Source organism: Spermophilus citellus (genome assembly GCF_964194105.1).
Source record: "Spermophilus citellus genome assembly, chromosome: 10".
Lineage (NCBI taxonomy): Eukaryota > Metazoa > Chordata > Mammalia > Rodentia > Sciuridae > Spermophilus > Spermophilus citellus.
In genome coordinates this window covers 126,575,654-126,595,995 of record NC_138197.1, presented here as the reverse complement: position 1 = coordinate 126,595,995, position 20,342 = coordinate 126,575,654, and the positions used below count along the sequence as shown (strand labels likewise).

The 20,342-nt window shown below is 56.0% G+C and overlaps 1 protein-coding gene across 1 annotated transcript; it reads left to right on the top strand.

Annotated features, from left to right (window-relative positions):
* Positions 1-429: 429 nt before the first annotated feature.
* On the top strand, positions 430-11,734 carry CIMIP4 (ciliary microtubule inner protein 4). The gene is made up of 5 exons (XM_081311599.1): positions 430-759; positions 2,373-2,761; positions 4,334-4,478; positions 11,365-11,475; positions 11,628-11,734. Exons 1-5 carry the CDS (start codon positions 738-740, stop codon positions 11,723-11,725), a joined length of 765 nt encoding a protein of 254 aa, XP_081167725.1. The 5' UTR covers positions 430-737; the 3' UTR covers positions 11,726-11,734.
* Positions 11,735-20,342: the final 8,608 nt, after the last annotated feature.

The window sequence follows — 20,342 nt, the reverse complement described above, 5'->3', positions numbered from 1 at the left end:
CAAGGGAATAAAATGGAACTGGTTCCTACCTGCTTCGAGCTTACCAGCAAACCAGTGTGCTGGGTGACTTACACAGGTCTCTCTGCCTCTCTGGGTCTTACTCCTCGAGATGCCGGGCAGCGCCAGCTGTTGGTTCATTCACACTGTGGCAAAGCCCATGAGTGATAAGAGGATGTAGATAAGGAAATGGGAGAAAGATGGAAGCCTGCCCTCAGGGAGGAGTCCCGGGTGGTTCCCGCTCTCTGCCCTTCCAGGCTGGCTGGGCGCTTCCCTTCCCTCCCCCTGAAGGCTCCCTGGTAAAAGGGGTCAAATCCTGTCTGCAGGGGACGTCATTCTGGGTGGCGACTGGGTGATGTGCGCCACAGCCAGGGGTCTGCTCGGGCTCCGGGGGGGATAGTGGTGCAGGGAGCGAGGAGCCGGGGTCCCGAGGCTCGGTGACAAAGGCCCTGAGGCCCTGGTGCTTCTGTGTCCAGGGCTTTCTACAGAGGGCAGAGCCTGCAGGGGCCCAGGAGGTGGCCCTGTGCCAGGCAAATGGGTGGCTCCAGGGACCCTGGGGACTAGGTGTGCCAAGGGGCACCAGCAGCAGCTCCGTGAGCGGGGAGGAGCCGCTGGGGCTCTGTAGCCGTGCGGCCGGGCTCTGCTATGACCCTGTTGATGGACACTGTCACCTGAGACGCTGAACGTCTGCTTTGTCTACAGGACTGACCTTGGGATTACCTGTCCCATAGCAAGAGTCCATGGAGCTAGGCCCCCGAACAGGTAAGACGGGTGCAGGGACACGCGAGGGCGCGTCCGGGGCTTCGAGGGGCTCCCAGGGGGTGGCCAGGAATCATCCCCATTTCAGGTCCCTCGTCTCAGGCACTCTGCAGGGAGAATGCAGTGAAGGACCTGGCTGCCCTGGGTGGGGGACGGGGCAGGGCCTGAGGGAGCCAGGCCCAGGTTTGGGTAGCACGGGGTGGGGGTAGCACAGCAGACAGAGTCTCTGAGAGGGAGACGGAGCCCCAGGGAAGCTTCGGCAGCCTTTTCTGTAAAGCTGACCTGGAGCAGGGCGGACACCCAGCAGTGGGCAGCGTCCAGGCCCCGGGGTGGCCCTGTGCCACGCAGTTGGGTGGCCACCGTCGGCAGGGGGCCCGGGCTCTGGGCTGTTTCCTTAACAGCGAGTTACAAAGCACCGCACAGAACCTGATCTTGTTTATAACCAAAGGAAGCAGGACCAGCCTCTTTCAAGAGGCCTGCAGGACCCTTCTAGAACGTTTGGAGGGACGTCCCCAAGCGTGGGCTGAGGATGGGGTGGCTGTGGGGGCCCGGCCTCCAGTTTGTGGAGTGGGAAGGAAAGAGGGACCATCCTTGGGACTTGGACTCAGAGTTGTGGTCCAGCTGGTTCCCAGGGGCCCCGGTACTGCCCGTCACTAAGGGAGAGCAGTGGTGGTCAGACCGCCAGCCGGCCCCGGGTTGGCCGGGGGAGCTAGGCGTCCAGATGAGCAAATGGGCGTCTCGGCCTGGACGGGGGTGGCGCCTCTCGAGCCCCTTAGCGTTGGTGCGCCCACTCTCCCCTGATGCACCCTGTGCCTGCTGTGATGGCCAGGGCACTCCCCACAGGGGTCTCCGTGACCCTCCCCTTCTCTAGCAGGGGACAGCCGACTGCCCCCTGCAGGCAGAAGCGCAGCCTCCTGAGAGAGGCACACTGTGTGCCGGGAGCTGGGAGCTGGGGTGCGGCTGGCCTGCTGCTCGGGTGGGTGTTGGGGGGACTTGGCTGCATTTGGAGGAAAGGTGGGATTTTGACTTAGAAAAGCAGGGACTGTCCTTCCAGGGAGTGGGCAGCCTGCACAGAGGCCGGGAGGTGGGACGTTACAGGGCTTCTGGGGACGGTAGGGGAGCCGCTCCTGGCTGGTCTGGAGCCAGGGCGAGGGCAGGGATCTGCTGGCCCTGGGGTCAGGGGTAGGATGGGGGGGGAGACCAGGTGGGGATGTGTGGGCAGCTGGAGGGAGGACGGGGTGGACGCTGGCGAGCTGAGGCCTTAGCTCTGGCTCCTTCTTGGCGTGTGACTTGACTAAGCCGAGATTTCTGCCAGTCCCAGGGCTGCCGAGGCCCTGGGTGGGTGGCTACAGGTTCACCATGAGGAAGGGAACTGAGGATGCGGTGGAGACAAGAGCCCAGGGAGGCCAGTCCTCCTCAAGGTCACAGGCTGGGCCTCAGGGCTGGCCAGCGGGTGGCCATAGCAGCGTGGGGACCCCCATGCTGGGCCTGGCTGCCAACTGGCTTCTCCCGCCCGTCTCCTTCCTCCCCCTCCCTCTCCCGGGTCTCTGGGCTCTGCCCCCCTCCCTGCCTCTGCCCCTCTTCCTGCTCTGTCCCTCTGTCTCCCCCCCCTTCAGGAGCAACCACTTTGGCCCACCTGAACAACAAGGAGGCCCAGAAGGATGCAGTCCCCTGGGGCGCTGCCTGCAACTCCCTGGACCCCTCCAAGTTCAAGTACCAGGTCCCCCTCTCCCTGAGGAGCACCCAAGGCAGCTCCCTGGAGTGCAGCCACCCGGAGATCCCGCCTCTGTCTCTGAGCACTGCCAGCAGGGAACCTCTGTGTATGGACCCACCGCCGAGGGCCCTGAGAGGGGGCACAGAGGGGGCTCAGCCGAATGAAGGCCCCAAATCCAGGACCCAGGAGCACAGGGGGGCGCCCGTGAGCCGGAAGAGCAGTGCTGTTCCTGAGAACATCCGCCACAAGTTCGGGAGCAAAGTGGTGGACCAGCTGGTTTCTGAGGAGCAGGTGTCCAAGCAGGGGACAGGAGGAGGAGGTGGGGGAGGGCTACTTGTGGGGACTCACAGTGAGGGTACAGAGGAACCTGCTTCTGAGGGCAGCAGATTAGAAGGCAGTGTTTAGTGAGCACCTGCTACGTGCCAGGTGCTGGGCTCGGTTCAAACTCCTCACAGTGACCACTCATTTCATCCTTCCAACGACCCTGGGGGAGGTGCTCTTATTACCCCTTCCCAGTTGTGTGGAACAGGGACTCAGTCTGTGATGGCAGGTTCTGGAGCCCTGGCTCTGGATGACATGGCAATGATGAGCCTTTTGTTTGAAACTGGATGTTTTCCACCTGAACGAGTCTCCTAAAGACGGAGCATCCAGCGGACAGGCACTTACTGGGGGTGGACAGACCTAGGTTTGAATCCAGATTCTGCCCGTGAATACTGAGTGACTTTGGGTAACTTACTCTGCCTCTCTGGGCTTCAGTCTTGACTTCGGTACAGTGAAGCCGTCAGACTAGGTCAGGGTGACAAACTCACGGCCTGCCTGCCCCTCGCTCCCAGCCTGCCTTCATGGCAGACATGACCAGTGGCTGCTGGCACTCTTGCCGCCGAGTACCCTGTAGGCAGCCACTACTGAAGCTTGAGATGACATCTGCCTTCCGCTGCCTTCAGTCAGGGGCTACGTCCCTCCTGTGCTGGCTTTGAGGCCTATTTTCGAAGCCATTTGACCCTCATCGCACCTCCAGGCCGGGTGGGGGTCACCGCTTCCTTTTTGAAGGAGGGTAAAGGGTAAAGCCAGAGCTCAGCGGGTGAGGACCTGCTTGGGGGTCCCACTGTGCTCACGAACACTGCAGGTCAGGCCCCGCCCATTTGTCACCTGGAGGCCAGCAACTCGGCCCATCAGACAATCTGGGAGACTGCCATCCCCCACCTTCTGTGCCACTTGGAGGGGCGTGTGGCTGTTGCAGCTGACTGTCACTGCGTCACACTGCCCCTCTCAGCCTGGGGAAGGTGTCACTTCTCTCTCTAGCCTCCATGGCCCTGGAGTGTCCTTGAGCCAGCTGAGAGCTGCTCCCAAGACCCCTCCCCATAATTTGCAAGTAGAGACACGGCGGCCCCTAGAGGAGCAGGACTGGCCAGAGTCAGCAGCTGCCCCAGGCAGACCTGGTCTCCCTGCTTCCTAGGCCTGAGCTCAACTCCTGGGCCTCAGTTTACCCTGGGCACCAGGGAGGAGTTGTCCTGGGTGGACGCGGAGGACTTTGACCTGTGACACTCAATCGCAGTGGCAAGCTGGGTCTCTGGGGCTCCCTAGCTGTGTGCGCTGGGCAGGTCTGGCCTCCTGGGGTCAGTTCCCCCATTTATAAGAGGGCAAAAGTAGTGTCACCCCATGAAGACGCTTCCTGAGGCTGCACATAGTAGGTGCTCAATGCGGGGAGTTGGGGTCCTGCCATTCCTGATGCCCCCTCCCTGGTCTCTTTGGCTCCCAGCCCTGGGGGCTGGTGGGGGGCTGCAGGCTGAGGGGGGTTGGAGGGAGGAGGAGTTAGGAGGGAGCTGGGGCTCGTTGCCATCCCTGGTCTCTGCCCCCCGTCAGGCTCAAGGGGTCATCGGTGAAGTCTTGGAGGGCCAGAGGAGGGCAAGCTCGTGGCCCAGCAGGACCAAGAGCTCTTCGGAAATCTCCTCCATCTTTTCAGACTACTATGACCTGGGCTACAACATGCGCTCAAACTTATTTCAAGGTCAGGCCAAAGGGCATGGGCAGGGCTTGTGGTCCCCAGGGGGTGGGGCAGGGGAGGCTCGGGGGCTTCCACCCCCTGTGGGGCCAAAGAGCCCAAGGTGCACCCCATGGCGCCCACTCCAGACGCCGAGGGCTTCCTCCATGCCAGGCCTGGGGCGCTGGGAGCATCCTGTCCCCTGGCCAGCCGGTGCCCATGCAGCTGCCCCCTTGCCAGACGCCCCTCCCCGAACCTCCAGACACCCCTGATTTCTTAATCTGCCAGTCGGAAGCCCGGGCATCCCTGGCCCGGGCACCTTTGGTTACAGTGACAACATGAGGTTTCTTGGGTTCAAAGCTCAGCTCTGAACCTGGCCCCAGGCAGGATCCTCGCCCTCTCTGGGCCTCAGCTGCCTCCTCAGTGCCGTAAGTTGGAAGGGCAGTGTGGCCCTCAGCGGGGTGGGCAGGACTGCATGAAGACGCGAAGGTGGTGCGTGGCCTGTGGCACGTGGCCTGTGGCGCGTGGAGAGTGCCCGGCCATTGCTCTCTTAGCTAGAGCCTGGGGTGGCCCCATCTGGGGGGGACAGAAGGGTGCCCTGGAGGCCGGGCCATTTACAAAGGGTTCTCGTGGAGCCATGGAGTCCTGTGTGGCCAAGCGGGGACACAGCAGCTCCATTCACAGGAAGGATGGAGACCCCTTGTGTCCCCCGCTGGGTGGTCTGAAGGGAGCTCACGTCCAGGGTGTTCTTCGGCCTCCAAAGATTCCCCCCCCCCCCCCGGGCCAGTCACTTCCCTGGCCATTCCCGAGGGTTCCCTGGGTGTGCAGAAGGCGTCCGCGGCCAGCGGGCAGGGGCTCCTCTCGGTCCCCACTCTGCAGCCCAGTGTCTTGGCAGAAGGTCTGCTCTTTCTGGCCCTCAGCCCTCCCCCTTCCTCCAGCGGCCAGGGCGCCCGGGACCTGGGAGGCCTCCCCTCCCTGGCACGGGTCCCCGTCACCGGAGGAACCAGACACCCATGGGAAGCCTTTCTGGGTTTCTCTTTGAGCTTGGAGAAGGGGTGGTGCTGGGAGTGAGGAGCAGGGACACCGCGCAGATTGGCCTCCCTTTTCCCCCCGGGGTCCTGCCCTCCCCTCTCTCTTGGCCAGTTGTAAACTTATAATGTTTATGTGTAAAAGAATCAGCTTTTAAAACACCTGTGTCCCCATCACCCAGCCGGGCAGTGGGCACTGAGCCAAGGGTGCGCTGGAAGCCGCTCGGAACAGCTTGCACCAGCTCACAAGGGCTGGTTGTGCCACTTCCCTGAACTGATTGGCACAGAAACGCTGCCTGAAGTTGGCCCAGGAGCCCCGTTTACACCCTGGAAATCAGCAGATGCTGTGCCAGGGCTTCACCCTGCAGCGTGTTGTGTCTGTGCCCCGTCTGCACGGCCTCTTGGGGCCGGCCTCCAGGGCTGGTCCTGGCACTTGCTGCCCAAGGTGGGTGAGGCTCCCGGGCTGTCAGGAAGGCAGCGGGAGAGGTCAGAGAGGCAGCAGGCTAGATCACGAAGGCCCTGGAAGATAGGACGCTGTGATGGTTTGGATCTGGAATGTTCCCCAAAGACTCACATGTAGAAGGTTGGTCCCCAGAGCATCTATGGTGACAGGGAAGTGATGGGATCACCAGGGCTCTGACCTCATCTGCAAATTAATTCAGTGATGGATTCATAGTTTGAATGGACTCTAAGAAAATGGTGGAAATTGTAGGAAGTGGAACTTAGTTGAAGCGAGGGTGTGTCTCTCTGGGGACTGTATCCTGTCCCTGGCCTCTCCTCTCTCTCCCTGCTTCCTGGCTGTCATGAGCTGCTCCTTCATGCCTCCTTTCTGCCATTAAGTTCTCTCCCTCCTGTGTCTACAGCAACAGAGATGGCTGTCTACAGACTGAAGCCATGAGCCAAAGTAAATATTTTCCTCCTTTAAAGTTGTTTTTTTCTCAAGTACTTTGTCACAGTGACGGAAAGCTGACTACCACAGAAGCCACGCTAGGTTTTAACAGGGTGATGGGCTAGTGTGATGTAGTGAGAGGATCACTCCTGTTGCTGGGCTGTGGATAGACATAAGGGAGAGGTAGGGCAGAAACAGGGAGGAGGAGAGGGGATTGCTAGATCCCAGATGGAACAGGGGACCGGGGCTTGGTGTGTCAGGCAGCTTCCTGTTACCGTAACACATACCTGAAAAAAAAATCCACTTATAAAGAGAAGTGGTTTATTTTGGCTCAGAGTTTTGGTGTTTCTGGTTTCTGGTTGCTTTGGGCCTGTGGAGAGGCAGCTCTGAAGGCAGGAGCAGTGAGGGAAGCTGCTCAGCTCGCAGCAGGGAGCGTCAAAAGACGAAGAGGGAAGCCAGGGTCCCACACCCTCCAATCTAAGACCTCCCACAGGCCCCACCGCTTGGCATTTCCACCACCTGCCTGGACCCCCAAGCTGGGTACTAAGCTCCTACACAGGGCCCCTGGAGCGTGTAACAGATCCCAACTACAGCCCTCCGTCTGGGAGCCAGGCTGGGGCACTGCACAAATCTGGAGGGCGCCCTGTGCTCGGGAAGGTGTGGGGAAGCATCCCTTGGAGGTGGAGGAGGACTGGGGTGAATGTGCTAAGAGTGGGTGTGGGGCGTGAGGGAGGGATCGAGGTTGATCTCCAGCCGTTGGTCTTGAACAGCTGCCGCGGGGCACACAGAGACACAGGGACAGCGCAGGAGGAGCCAGTGGGAGAAATCCTGTCCCGTGCTGAGTCACGGAGATCATCCCTCCTAGACTCTTGTAAACCGCTTCTCAGTTTGCTTTTCTCATCTAAGTCCTTAATCCGCCGGGAGTTGATTTCTGCCTTGGTGTGAAGTGGGGATTCGTTTTTAATCCCTTCTTTCTGTGATGAGCCATCATCTCTGTTCCTCTTATTGAAGAGTTCCGCCTTGCTCCAGTGACCAGCAGAGGGGCTTTAGTCATCTGTCAAGTTTCCACATGAGTGTGGATGGGTTTCCAGCCCTCTCTCTCTCTGTCCAGGGGTCTGATATTACACTCTCAATTCCCAGGTGTTGGGTGGAGTCCGACATCTGCTCACCTGTTACCTCCTGCACCCGCCACTGCCACCAGCGGCCGTGGCCTGCGTTCCTCTTGTGCACACATTTCAGAATCAGCTTGGTTGTTTTTTTTTTTTGTTTTTTTTTTTTTTTTTTTTTTTTTTTTTGGTGCTGGGGGATTTGAACCTAGGACCTCACACATGCCAGGCAAGCACTTTCGCACTGAGCCACATCCCCAGCCCCTGGCTGGGATTTTGATTGGAAGTATATTTGAATCTCCAGTTCAATTTAGGGGGTGGGTGTCAGCTTTAGGATAATAAAATTTCCAATTTATAAATGTGGTTGGTATACAACTCCACTAATTTAAAATTCTTAATATCAATACCATTTTGTAATTTTTTTTCTTTTTTTTAAATTTTGGTGGTGGAGCTGGGGATTGAATTCAGGGCCCTGTACATGCAAGGCAAACACTCTACCAACTGAGCTACATCCCCAGCCCCCTGGTAATTTTTTTTTCTATAAAGATTGTGCAGTTTTTTATTAGATTTCTTTAGGAAAATCTCTCTTATTTTTATTAAAATTGTTTTCCATTTACTAGAAATGGGGTCTTTTTAAAAACTGCATGTTCTGGGGCTGGGGATACCGCTCAGTGGTGGAGTGCGTGCTCAGCATGTCTGAGGCCCTGGGTTCAATCCCCAGCATCAAAAAGAAATAGTCACGTTTTCTCACTTTGCGGTTTTTATTTTTGTATATTAATCTTATATCCAGAAGCATGCTCAGCTCACCTATTGGTTCCAGTAACCGTTTGTAATTCTCTGGGGCTTCTTTGGGGTAGTGAGAACGGCTACCTTTAGGGGCCACATGCAGTGTCTGCCGGGCCCCGCTCTCAGTACTTGACAGTTTCATTTTTACAAGAATCCTGGGTGTAAATGCTGCAATTCCCTTTTATTTTTCAGATAGGAAAAAAGAAAATTAGAGGCATGGAACAATTTAAAAACTTGCTTAAGATCACAGGAAACTGGTGTTTGAGAGCCCAGGCTGTGCCCAGGGCCGAGTTCTCTCTCCCTTTCTACCTGTTTCCGCCTTTCTAAAGTATGACTGCAGCAGCAGCAGCTGCCCGTAGAGTTTTTAAGATAAAATTTCAATAATCGTATCATGCTTAGATCTACTAATAAAGCACGTCCGAGCGGTGATGTGGTTAAGGAACCACAGTCAGAAGAAGGACCGAGAAGGTGGATGGCCACCCTGGTGCAGGGCTGGCTGGGGCTGACCTTTTCCCGGCTGCAGTTTGAGCCCCAAGGACACAGGGTGGGTGGGTGGGGCCCTGAGGTGGCCTGGTGTGTTTCTGTTCCTGCCATCTTGTCTGATGTCAGGGGCCTGGAGCCCAGCGTTCCTTCCCTGGGTGTTTTTGTGGGGTCCACAGAGCCCCCACTGAGACCATGCTGTGCATTCTGAGGGCCAGGGATCCACCATCCTGCCAGCACCCCCCTGGCTTCCTGATGATTCAGGTTTGGGGGTGTCCTCTGCAGCACGTCTCCTCTTGGTACCCATCAGCCCTCTGAAGGCCTGGGGTCGGGGCTCTGGGATGATCCTCTCTCCACTGGCTGACCTGGTCTCTAGAAACATCTATGCATCCTGCAGTGTGGGGCACGGCTGGCCATGGCTGGTCAAAGCCTTGGTGGCCCCCGAGCCCTTGTCTTCAGACAGCCTCCTGAATTGGCCTCACAAGGCCCCACTAATCAGACTTGAGGTGAAAGGGGGAGGTGGTCACCACCTCCACCTGGGCAGGGGCGACTCAGAACCTTGAAGACCGCGGAACCCTCTCCGGTTATCCTGGCCGGATGGTTTTCCGGTATCTAGCCATCTGACAGCACCTGTTAGACACCTGCTGTCAAGTCCCATCCGAGGAGCGGGTTTCTGGGTGGCTTTGATCTGTGACCGTGGACAGGACTGAAGGAAGGCTTCAGCCCAAACTTAGCATTCTGTTACATAAGCACGTCCAGTCAGAGACACCAGACTCTAAAGATGGCTTTAAACATGGCTTCCGGCTCCACGGGACACCTGCAGGAGGACACAGCCCGGGACGGGTCCTGTCCTTTGAAATGGTGGAGGGGTGCTTATAGGCCAACTGGCGGTCACCTTTGTAGATGACCTGTGTGTGCCTGAAATGACCTCCTGAGTCCAGGGTTCTGCGTTCATCTGCTAGAAAAGAGCAGGCTTGTCACTCACTCTGCCCTGATTTTGTCACGCCTTCTAAATACTCTGTGCTTGATGTATTAATTACTGAGAGAGCTCCTTGCACTCTTCCTCTGTGTTGGCAGATCTGCCTGTTTCTCCTGGTAGCTCTGTTGGTTTTGCTCTATTTGGAGATTATTTCAGTGCAGCAAGTTTAGAATTATCGCGTCACTTTATTGAATTGCAACTTTTTTTTTTTAATATCTCACAGGCTGTTGCCTGATGGTCTATTTTGTCTGCTACAAATAGAGCTGGCCCAGATTAGTTTTGCTTAGTATTTGGTTGCTGGATCTCTTTCCATCCCTCGGTTCATCTTCTCATTGTGTGCTTTAAAAAAAGTGCTCCTTAAGTAGCATGTATCTGGAAGATGTTTTCTCCTCTAGTCCGATGAACTGTTGTTTGACCAACGGACGTACCCATTTATATTTATTCTACTTGCTGATAGATTTGTTTCTATTTCCATGACCTTATTTTGTGTTTTCTTTTGATTTTTTGGATTTCCTTGAATTTTCTTTTCCTCTCAATCCTGCACGTATGTACTTGGGGCTGGGCCTTCACCCTAGGGCCTCCACCCTAGGGCCTCGCGCATGCTCAACACCTGCTTGACCCCCGAGCCCTCTCGGTCACTTTGTGTCCTTTGCTGCTCTTCCTGTTCCTGTGGTGGTTACCTTTGAGATTTTTATGGGCATGGCTAGCAACTTCTAAAGTTAATCAAGGTATTTAGGTTTTCATGAACACTACAAGGACCATCAAAGGCTTCAGCTTTACCCTCCCACTCCTTCCTCAGTCTGGAGGTTGGTATGTTCCTGAATTTTCCACGTGAGCAGCATAGCTTAAGCTGTGGGGCTGAAGCACAGGGTCTGGGTTGAGATCCTAGACCTTTCACATACCAACTGTGTGGCTTGAGACGAGTTACTTAACCATCCTGTGTTTCAGTGACCTCAGCAGTAGAATGAGGATAGTAATCATAATTACTTCTTAGGTGGGTGAGAGGATTCAATAAGCAAGTTCATATAAAGGCCCTAGAACTGTTTTTAGCACTTGGTAAATTTTAAAAAATGTCTAGTGGCCCGGAGGCGTGGCTCAGTGGTGGAGCCATAGAACACTTGCCCTGTATGCATGAGGCCCTGGCTCCCTCCCCAGTACTGGGGGAAAAAAGGGTAGAGAATGGGGTATTTTGGGGCTAACATTCTGCCACTGAGCTGTCCCTCCATCCTCTGTTTCTGGTCACTTAAGTCCTTGCTATCTTTTGGGATTTGGTCCTCTGATAGATGTTTCTGCCAACTTGTGACCATGGTACCTACCTCCTTGGGCTTTAATTTTATGTATTGAGATGAATTTTCTGAAATACAGGTATTAAACAGCACGTGTCGGATGCTCCGCTGAATGCCCAATCATTTAACCTTTCCAACTTTGCCAGAGAATTTTACTCCCTGGTGTAGATGAAGACACTGAGGCGCTGAGAGACGCGACACTTGTCCACAGACAGTAGAGCTGGGGTTTGAACCCCCACCTGCTCTGCGCTGAGCCCCTCCCTGTACCCCTTCACGGCCACAACCCAGCTCAGCAGTGGAAACTGAGGCCCAGCCTCCCCAGCTGTGGACACTGAGGTGTTCTTTGCGGTCTCCCACAGGGCCCCCCCAGGAGACCAAGAGTCTCATGAAGGCCTCCTACACGCCGGAGGTGATTGAGAAATCGGTGCGAGACGTAGGCCACTGGCACGGCAGGAGGACGGACGACCTGGGTAGGTGGGGAGCCTGGGCCTGAGGACTGGAGAGAAACCTGGGTGGACCTGAGAGCCCTGGGTGGACCTGGAGGGGCCAGGGGTCACCCCTGGGGCCTGGGCCCTCCGGAGGCTGCTGGTGACCTGTGCCTGCTTCTCTCTCCTCTCTGTAGGACGGTGGCACCAGAAAAATGCTATGAACATGAACTTGCAGAAAGCGCTGGAAGAGAAATATGGAGAAAAGAGCAAAGCCAAGAACTTGAAGTTCTAGAGAGGCAGGAGGGTGGGTCCTGCTGGTGTTAATAAAGGAAGGCACCGATCTGAGCCGGCTCCTTGCCCGGCGCCCTGGGGTCCCACAGTGTCCCTGGACCTCCACCCTGCACACGCCCACCTCTCACAGTCCCTGTGATCCCAGGTCTGGGAGGAGAATTGGGTGGGACTGTCTGAAGCCCAGTGTGCCCGCTGCTCACCCACCCAGGTCCTGGTGGGCACACTGGGCACGTGCTCCCGTCCCGGGGCCTGGTTTGCTGTGCTCCAGTTTATTACCCGCCGTGTGCAGCAGGGCAGGCTCCGCAGCCCGCCTCCTTTCTGCTCCGGGTGGCATCTGTCGTGAAGGTGGCCTGGGCTCCCACAGCCCTGGTGCGTCAGCTGCAGTGACTTCTGGGCTAGGGAGGGGACCCCAGCTGGGGCAGGCTGGGCTGGCTGGCCCTCCCCGGGGCCTCTCTCTGAGGCTGTCTTGGGCTTCTGGTTCTCAGCAGTCTTCCAACAGTCCAAGATCCAAGTGCAAGGGCTGATCCAGGCTTGCACGTGGAACTGACAGGTCAGCATGGCCAAGGGACACACGGTCACACTTGGACTCTGCAAGGAAGCTCCAGGAGGAGTCGTTCTGGGTGGATGGGGTTCACTGGAGACCACTGGAATAGCGTCTAGCGGGTGACCCTCTTGCTGTGGAAAAATCAAAGCGGAGGGAAAACTCACACAGTCATTGCCAGGAGAAGGGGAGCCATGTTCCCACTCTTCTCCCGACCACTCCCTTTCCCCCAAAAGGAAATGACTCTAAGATGAGGTGGGTTCAGGGTGCAGGACAGGAAAGTGGTTTGGCTTGATTTATCATGAGGCCCCAAGCATGCTGCTTCCTTCTTGGGTAACTAGATTTTTCTTGGTGCTGGGAAAGCTGGATCTTCCTCCTCCACCTCCTCCTCCTGGGAGCATTCAATTGAGCTATATCCTTGCCCTTGTAAAGCTCTTACTGGGAGTCAGGGTCTTGCTAAGATGCCCAGGCTGGCCTCAAACTTGCATGAACTTCGTCTTATTAGTAGCTACTGTGCCTGGTACACAGGCTCCTGACAACGGAGTCACCCAAGGGGTCACTGCTCAGGCAGTGACTGCTCCACTATCCTGGTGCAAAAAATTGTTCACGCGCCACGTGCCTTATGCACATAACCTTGCTTCATCCTGACACCAGCCCCCCAAGCCACTGTCACCCCCTCCTGAAGGTGAAGAACAGGCTGGGAGAAGCCGGAGAAGCAGCACAAGGTCATCCCCATAGGCAGCTGGGTCAAGGCAGCAGCCTCCAATGAAGCCATCTCCTACTCCACCAGCTGATCATGCCCTGGTGTCACCAGATGTGCTCTGAGCCTCACAAATGCTCAGCCCTGTTAGGTGCCATGGGGAGGGCCGTATGGGTGCAATGCAGCCCTGGACCTCAGACATTTCCAGTCTGATGCAAAAGAAGCTGGTTCTGAGGCTCTTCCACTCATGCGACCAACATGGACAGAGCACCTCCTCCTGCACTGCCCTGCCCTGCCCAGTGAGCTGGGAATGCAAAGGTGGTAAGACGAGGCACCTGCCCTCAGGTACCTCAGTAACTAGGTGTCCAGGAGGTGACACAGGCATCAGGTTCACACAGGGCCAGGAAAGCAAGGAGGAGAACGTGGTGTCACCTGCACAGGGCTGCTGGTCATGCACCAGGCTTCCTAGAGGAGGCAGCTCTTGAGATGAATCTTGGGACATGGACAGGTACCTTCAGGAGAACTGAAAGGGGTGTCCTTCCCAGACAGAGGATACGGTGTGAACCAAATCCCAGCATAGTGTATTTGGGGAGCTACAGGTGGCTCAGGAAGTTCTAGAGAGGCAGGAGGGTGGGTCCTGCTGGTGCTAACAAAGGAAGGCACCGATCTGAGCCGGCTCCTTGTGTGGCGCCCTGGGGTCCCACAGTGTCCCTGGACCTCCACCCTGCACACGCCCACCTCTCATAGTCCCTGTGATCCCAGGACTGGGAGGAGAGTTGGGTGGGACTGTGGGAAGATCGGGCTCCAAGGAGGGATCCAAGGGAGGTAGGAATGGCAGGCAGAGCTGGTGCCCAACGGGCTGGGCCCCGAATTCATACCCAGTCCCCCTCCTAGGAGTGTGCAGCCTGGGTGAATGTAAGGGGTTAATGACTGAAGAAGCCGCATGGGGAAGTTGAAAATAGGCTCAATATTCCACATAATCAGATGCAAATTAAAACAATGCATCAGATTGACAAATGTTTAAATGCAAATGTAGTCGAAAATGAGGGAAGCGAAGACTCTCGTGCATCCAATGAATTAGGAGCCAAGAACATCCCGGGAGCCTTCGGCAAAAGGGAAATGCTCTCTGCACCTGGAGAAGGCCTTCCTCGGGCGCAGGGCGAGCTCTGCACGCATGGAGGCTCCGTGGTGGGGCTGTAACGGGAGGGACCCTGCGTGTCCTTCAATAGGAGAGCAGACAAAGGGGTAGTCAGGACAATCGTGAGGGACACGCCACACACTCAGAGGTCCCCCTGTACATCACAAAGGGCGGAAGTGACTGTCCGCAGAAGGAGCCGCCGTAGGAAGTGCCCGTCCGTTATCGCTCCGGGTTCGCCTGGGAGAGGACGGAGAGCGGCCTGAAGATGCTACTGAAGCCTGACGTCACGTTCCACTTAGCACTTTTCGGAAACAGCCTTGCGGGAGCTGCCAGGACGCCTCCAAATGAGAGAACTCAGAATGCCACCGAGAGTGACCTAGTGACACAATGCTGGAGAGCTGGTCTGAGCGAGAAATTCCCATTTGGACATGGGGGAAGCAGTGTGCCATGGTTTACGGCTCTGCCTCCATTAAAGATGCCTCCAGAACATTCAGAGGAAGCCTTTTCAATCAAGCTTTCTCCCCCCCCCCAAGTGCTGAAGCTGTGACCCCTGGTGAAGTAAATAAAATATCATTTAAAATTTTTTTTTAGCTTAAAGGAGACCTGGAAGCAACACTGGTGTGCTCCTCCCAACAGCATTCCTGGCCCTCATGAGCCTCGAGGTCCCTGGACGGTGAGATTCACAGTTTCACAGAGGTGTGTGACCAGGTCTTGGGAGCATTAAGTGACATTGTAAAAAATTCTTCACCCTTCAATCCAGGAAGGGCTTCATTTGCTCAGTGACTCAGAACCCACTTCATAATTCGTGTTATATTCCAATTCACCCCCAAAAGCCACTTAGGATGCTCTGGGCTAGGACACAGTTAACCAGCTGTGTCCATGTTCCCCACTGTCACCTCCTCTTCTGGGAGCCCTGTGACCCAAGGATAACTCAACCTGTCTCCTCTATGGTGCCAAACACTCAGCACATAGTAGGTGTCAGCAAATACCAGCCACTTTAAAGGCACCTGGACCTGGAGAGGCCCTGGCTTGCCTCCAGCCATTGCCCTGGGCAGTCCCCAAACCTCCCTTGGTGGCACCCCAGCCCCACAGGGGTGTGAAGAGCTAGCTGCACAGGGCTAGAATCTGAGGCCAGCTCGCCCCCTGGTGGCAGTGTCTCCCAATCGCAGGCCCAGCGCTTAGGAACCAACAGCCACAAAGCCCCCACAAGGAGGGGTCCTTCAGACCACTTAGCCACCTCTTCCTACCGCATTGCCACCCGCTCTCCTGCTTGCCACCCACAGCTCCACTTTATGGATGATGAAACTGAGGCTCCGCGCAACAAATATATGACTACTCTCCATGAGAACACTCCACGCTGAGAACACTCCACGCTGCCTGCTTTGCAAGTTCCAGCTCCGTGACGGCACCCGGCAGGCGGACCCTTTTCCTTTGTTGCCCCAGGAGTCGCTGTCCATGCGATAAACAGGAACAAGCAGAGCGGGTGCACAGTCAAGAGGTGGCATGGGAAGGTCAGAGCTGGTTCTGGCCGGTCAGAGCTGGGCCTCACTGCGGGCGTAGTAGTCGAGGTCCAGCTGGGTCCCTCTTGGAGGTTATTGTAAGGATTTCTCAAGAAAATGTGCTCCCAATTCCCAGGAAGTCCCTGGGAAGAGTAGTGGTGTTTCTCGGGGTGCTTAGATGGACTGCTGTTGCTGTCATTTGGGTGTGGAATGTCCCCAAGGGCCAGTATTAAAGGCTTGGTCCCAGTATTAAAGGGGGCACCTTAGGGAGGTGGCAGAACCGTTGGGAAAGTGGGGTTTGGTGTGAGCTTCTTGGGTCACTGGGGCTGTGCCCTTGAAGGGGATTGTGGAACTCGGGTCCCTTCTTTTTGTTTCCTGGCCACGAGGTGAGCAGTTAGCTCCCTCTCTGTGCTCCCCCCTGGCTGTCCGGCATCCCCCCCAGAGGCCCACTGCAGCGAGTCCACTTGGTTGGGAACTGGAACTCCCAACACTGTGAGCCCAAACCCAGCTTTTTCTCTTTATAAGTTAATGATGTCAAGTGTTTCATTACAGTACTGCAGAGCTGACTCGCACAGATGTGTAGAGCAGGCTGCCTGCCAAAGGGCCATTAGTCTCTGGCCAATGCTATGGGCATTCCACCTGGGGACAGAGAAATTCAACCAACCCTCAGTATCCATGGTTATGAGTCCACAGAGTCAACCAAGCACAGATCGAAACACTCGGAAAAAGAATCATATATGCACTCACACCCGCAGATGGTCTCCTCATCCTGGTTCCTTTAATACAGAGGGACCCTGTTTCCATGGCGGTCACAGTGTATTAGTCATGAAGTCCTCTACAGGGGGTGGGGGTGTGCAAGGACTTGAGCTTCCGTGGATTTTGGTGTGTGCAGTGGGGAAGGGTCCTGGAACCTGTCCCCCACAGATAACAAAGGAGTGAGCCCACCTCAGGACGAGGGGGCACATGGCTTTTGTGGCTGGCACGACACCACTCCACCTGAGTGAGGGCACCCAGCCTCCTGAGAGCCTGGGGTGCCCGTGTTACAACCAGCGAGAGGGGTTGGGGGACTGTCCAGGGAGGTGGGCCAGGCTTCTCCTGTCCAGGTGTCGTTCTGGTGAGCCAGTATTTACTGATGCCTACTATGTTCTGAGTGTGTGGCACCATGGAGGAGACGGGGTTGAGTGACAGTGGGGACACTGATGAGCTCAGTGCAAAGAAGAAAGCGTCAGGAGGAAGGGTACAGCCTGGAGGCTCCCGGGGGTGGGTGGCTGTGGAAGCACAGCCCAGGCCCCAGGCCCCCTGAGGTCAAGGTTGCAGGATCCCCACGTCAGCACAGGGTCCTGTGCAGGGTAGAAGGTTTCAGATCTCTGGGGAGGGGAGAGAAGGGAGTTGGTGACCTGGTGACCGGGTCTTTTGGAGGTCACAGGTGGAGGGTTTTGCTGCCTCCCCTCCCGCCAGCCTGTTCCCACAGCCTGTCCCCCGCTGCCATCTCCAAGCCCCTGCCTGGCCCCCGTGCAACCAGCCCCCATGATTCCCAGGTCCTTCCGTTCATGCATGTTAACCCGGGAAAAGCTGCGCACTGCCCACGAGGAAAACGACCCCGAGTAGCACTTGCAGGTGGCCGCCCGCACAGGACCACAAGCCACTGGACCTCCGTGCTCCCCTCCCCCCCACAGAAGGAGGCTGAAGGCAGAGGCTGGAGTCTTTAGAGGTTCCCCTGAGGCTCCCCACGTGGACAGAGAAACTGACCCTCGAAGGAGAAAAAGAAGACCAGGGAAGCTAACTTCAGGTTCCCGGAGGTGACTTTTTGGTGTGAGGATTAAGGCAGAAGGAACTTCATTCTCATGCCCATTGAGGAGCTGAAAGAAAAGATGGGGGGCAGCCGTAGGGGCTGAAGTCAGGTTCCCGGCCGAGTGGGCAGGGCCACCGCCTATGCCGAGAGGTAAAACAAGCAAACAAAGAAACGAGCAAAACTCTCCAAGACCAGCCCCTGGGGACAGTCAGAGTGGCTGGGGATGCACCTCAGAGGGTGGACTTAGAATTGGGGCTCCCCAGAAGAGAGCCCTAGGATTCCCAGGCGAAGGTTTGCTGAGGAGCTATTCCTGGAAGAGGCAGGAGCCAGTGGAGAGAGGGAGGAGGACATTGCAGTGGGCATTATTAAGCCTATGACCACTCGACCAGGAGCTCTGGGGAGCCAGGGGGATCCAAGCACCTCACCTGGTCCACCAGCGGGGTGAAGGGCTCCTGGCTGCCACCTCCCTGAGGCTGGCACCTGGGCAAGCTCCACTTAGTGTCCTCATGGGGGCCAGGCGAGCACCTGGAGTGGTCCAGGGGCTCAGTGTCAGAGAAACCCAGCTGCTCAATAGTTAAAATGGCAAAAGCAGATTTCATCTGGCGATCACTATGAGAGGAAATAGTGCACAATTTAAATATATTAATTAACTTTATTTTCTATTCTAGAATCAGGCAAGACTTCACTCCATAAAAGATAATGTTGCAGCAGCTGGTGGAGGAGGTTGGTTTGGAGACCAAAATGGGCTGAAAAAAGTTGCCTTCGTTGCAAGGCAGGACAGAGGAGGAGCTGGTTGACTTCAGGGGACTGGAGGTGACTTTTGGTGTCAGGATTAAGGCACAAGGAACTTCCTTCTCATGCCCATTGAAACTGGCATGTTTGGGAATTTTGTCTGTTAGCTCTCTAATATAATTTCTGGGGTGTTCAGAGCTTAATTTTAGCTCTGCCGTGTGCAGCTCTGGCCTGAGTGACTCCATTTTGATTTTTAGCCAGTTCTGTGGAGTGCAGGAGCTGGATCTGAAACAGTGGCTTCTTGCAATTTTTGTTTGACGTTACTGACCTCAGGGAAAGGACCAAGCTTTTTTTTCTGGTTGACACAGAGGTGAATGGGTGTTTGAAAGGGAGAAGGACAGGGCAAGGGAGCCAGCATGCTAACAGTTGGGCCTCCGTCCTCCCCAGAGACGGGGAGTCGGAGAGGCCCTGTCCTTCCTGATGGTTTTGTGTCAAAGGAAGGGCTGCCAGGACCTTGAGAAAGAAACTCCTGAGTTATGGGAGGGACGTAGCCATCTGGGAGGGACAAGGGAGGACTTGCCACTTGTCAGCCCTTTTTAGTAAACGCCATAAGAAAGGGAGGTCAGGGGCCGGTGGCCAGGTGCTGGCTGGAGCACCCTGTGCCTTCTCCAGGCAGGCATTCCCCCAGGGAGGTGGGGGCGTCTGGGGACGTGGCCTGGAAGTCCTGAAAGAGTTTGGTGCTCTCTGAGTGCCCAAGGTTGGACAGAGGCCGAAGTGCCGAGAGCCAGCTCATTTGCCATTGCAGCCTCTCCAGAGCCGATACCTGACCACCGCACGTCTCGGCACGCGGATCCGCTGTCTCCCCCACGCACACACTCACACAGTGTGCCATGCATGAACAAGGTACCACCACCTAAGCAACTGCATGCACATAGGCACATGTGCTTGTGCAAACAGGTTCACCCCACAGTGCATCCACGCCCATGCATGTACACACCTGGGCGCAAAGTATCGCTAGCTTATTTTGAGACAGGGTCTAGCTGAGTTGCTCAGGCTGGCCTTGAGTTTGGGATCCTCCTGCCTCAGCCTCTTGAGTCGCTGGATCCCAGGTGTGCGCCACCACGCCTGGCTCTGCTGTTACGTTCTTAAACTTCTCAATAATTTTCTAACAAGGTGGCCCTGCGTTCTCATTTTGCACTGGGCTCTGTGCACAGATGCGCCCACAGGATTCTCCTCAGGTTCCTGGGAAATCTCCATCTTCACCCTGAAATCCCAGGGCTTAAAATGAGAACTGGGAACAGCCCTGGCGGAGGGGTTGAGGTAATGTCTGACTCCAACCTCTAGGTGGCAGCAGCAGGCTGAGCCGGGCCAGGAAGGAAGTGGGTGGCCTGGGGAAGGAAATGGGCCTCTGGCAGGTGACCTGGACGCTTTTCCAGAAAGCCTAGCGATTTCCCAAAGCAGCGGGCTCCCAGGGATTATCTGTTCTTCTGCCAACTCAATTTTTAATCGCTCTATTGTTTTTTTTTAAACTTGCGATTACTAAAGGCAACATGTTTTGTTATAGAAAACAGCACACGCAAAAATAAAAAATTATTCATAGCTTATTTTGGTTCTTTTTATTGAAGGATGTAAAAGGAAGCATCTCCCCTCCCCCAGACGGCACTCGCTCCAGCCTATCTGCTGAGCACCTGCGTGTGTTCCTTGGGCTCACCCAGGGGCACACTGGGTGGACATGTGCTGGGCCCGTGGCCCTGTGAGTCATGCTTCACTTTTCCTGACTCGGGACATGCTACCTTTGAAAGGGGCTCCCTGAACTTAGTGGGCCCCAGGGAAAGAGAAGCCAGGAGAGGCCTTGGTCAGGGGGGTGTGGCATGATAACTGGAAGTGGAATGAAGAGGGATGATGAAGTACCACCCGAGAGACCTTTTGCAGAGCCTGATTAGCCATGGGGTCCTTAGGACGGATGCAGTTGGGCAGCCTATCAAAGCTTTGCTCTGTCAAGTGAAGAAACTTTGAGTCAACACTGGTCGGACTTGACACAGCTGGGCTCTGTGTCCAGAACTGAGCCCCCATGCAGACCCAGAGCCCTGGAGGGGAGGGAAGTGTAGGCCCCTGTGGGGAGGGACCCTGCTACACTGCCAAGAATTCAGAGGGTAAATGTTTCTTCTCGTCTTCTCCTAAGGGTCTCTGTATCCATAAAGGGAGCCACTCAGACT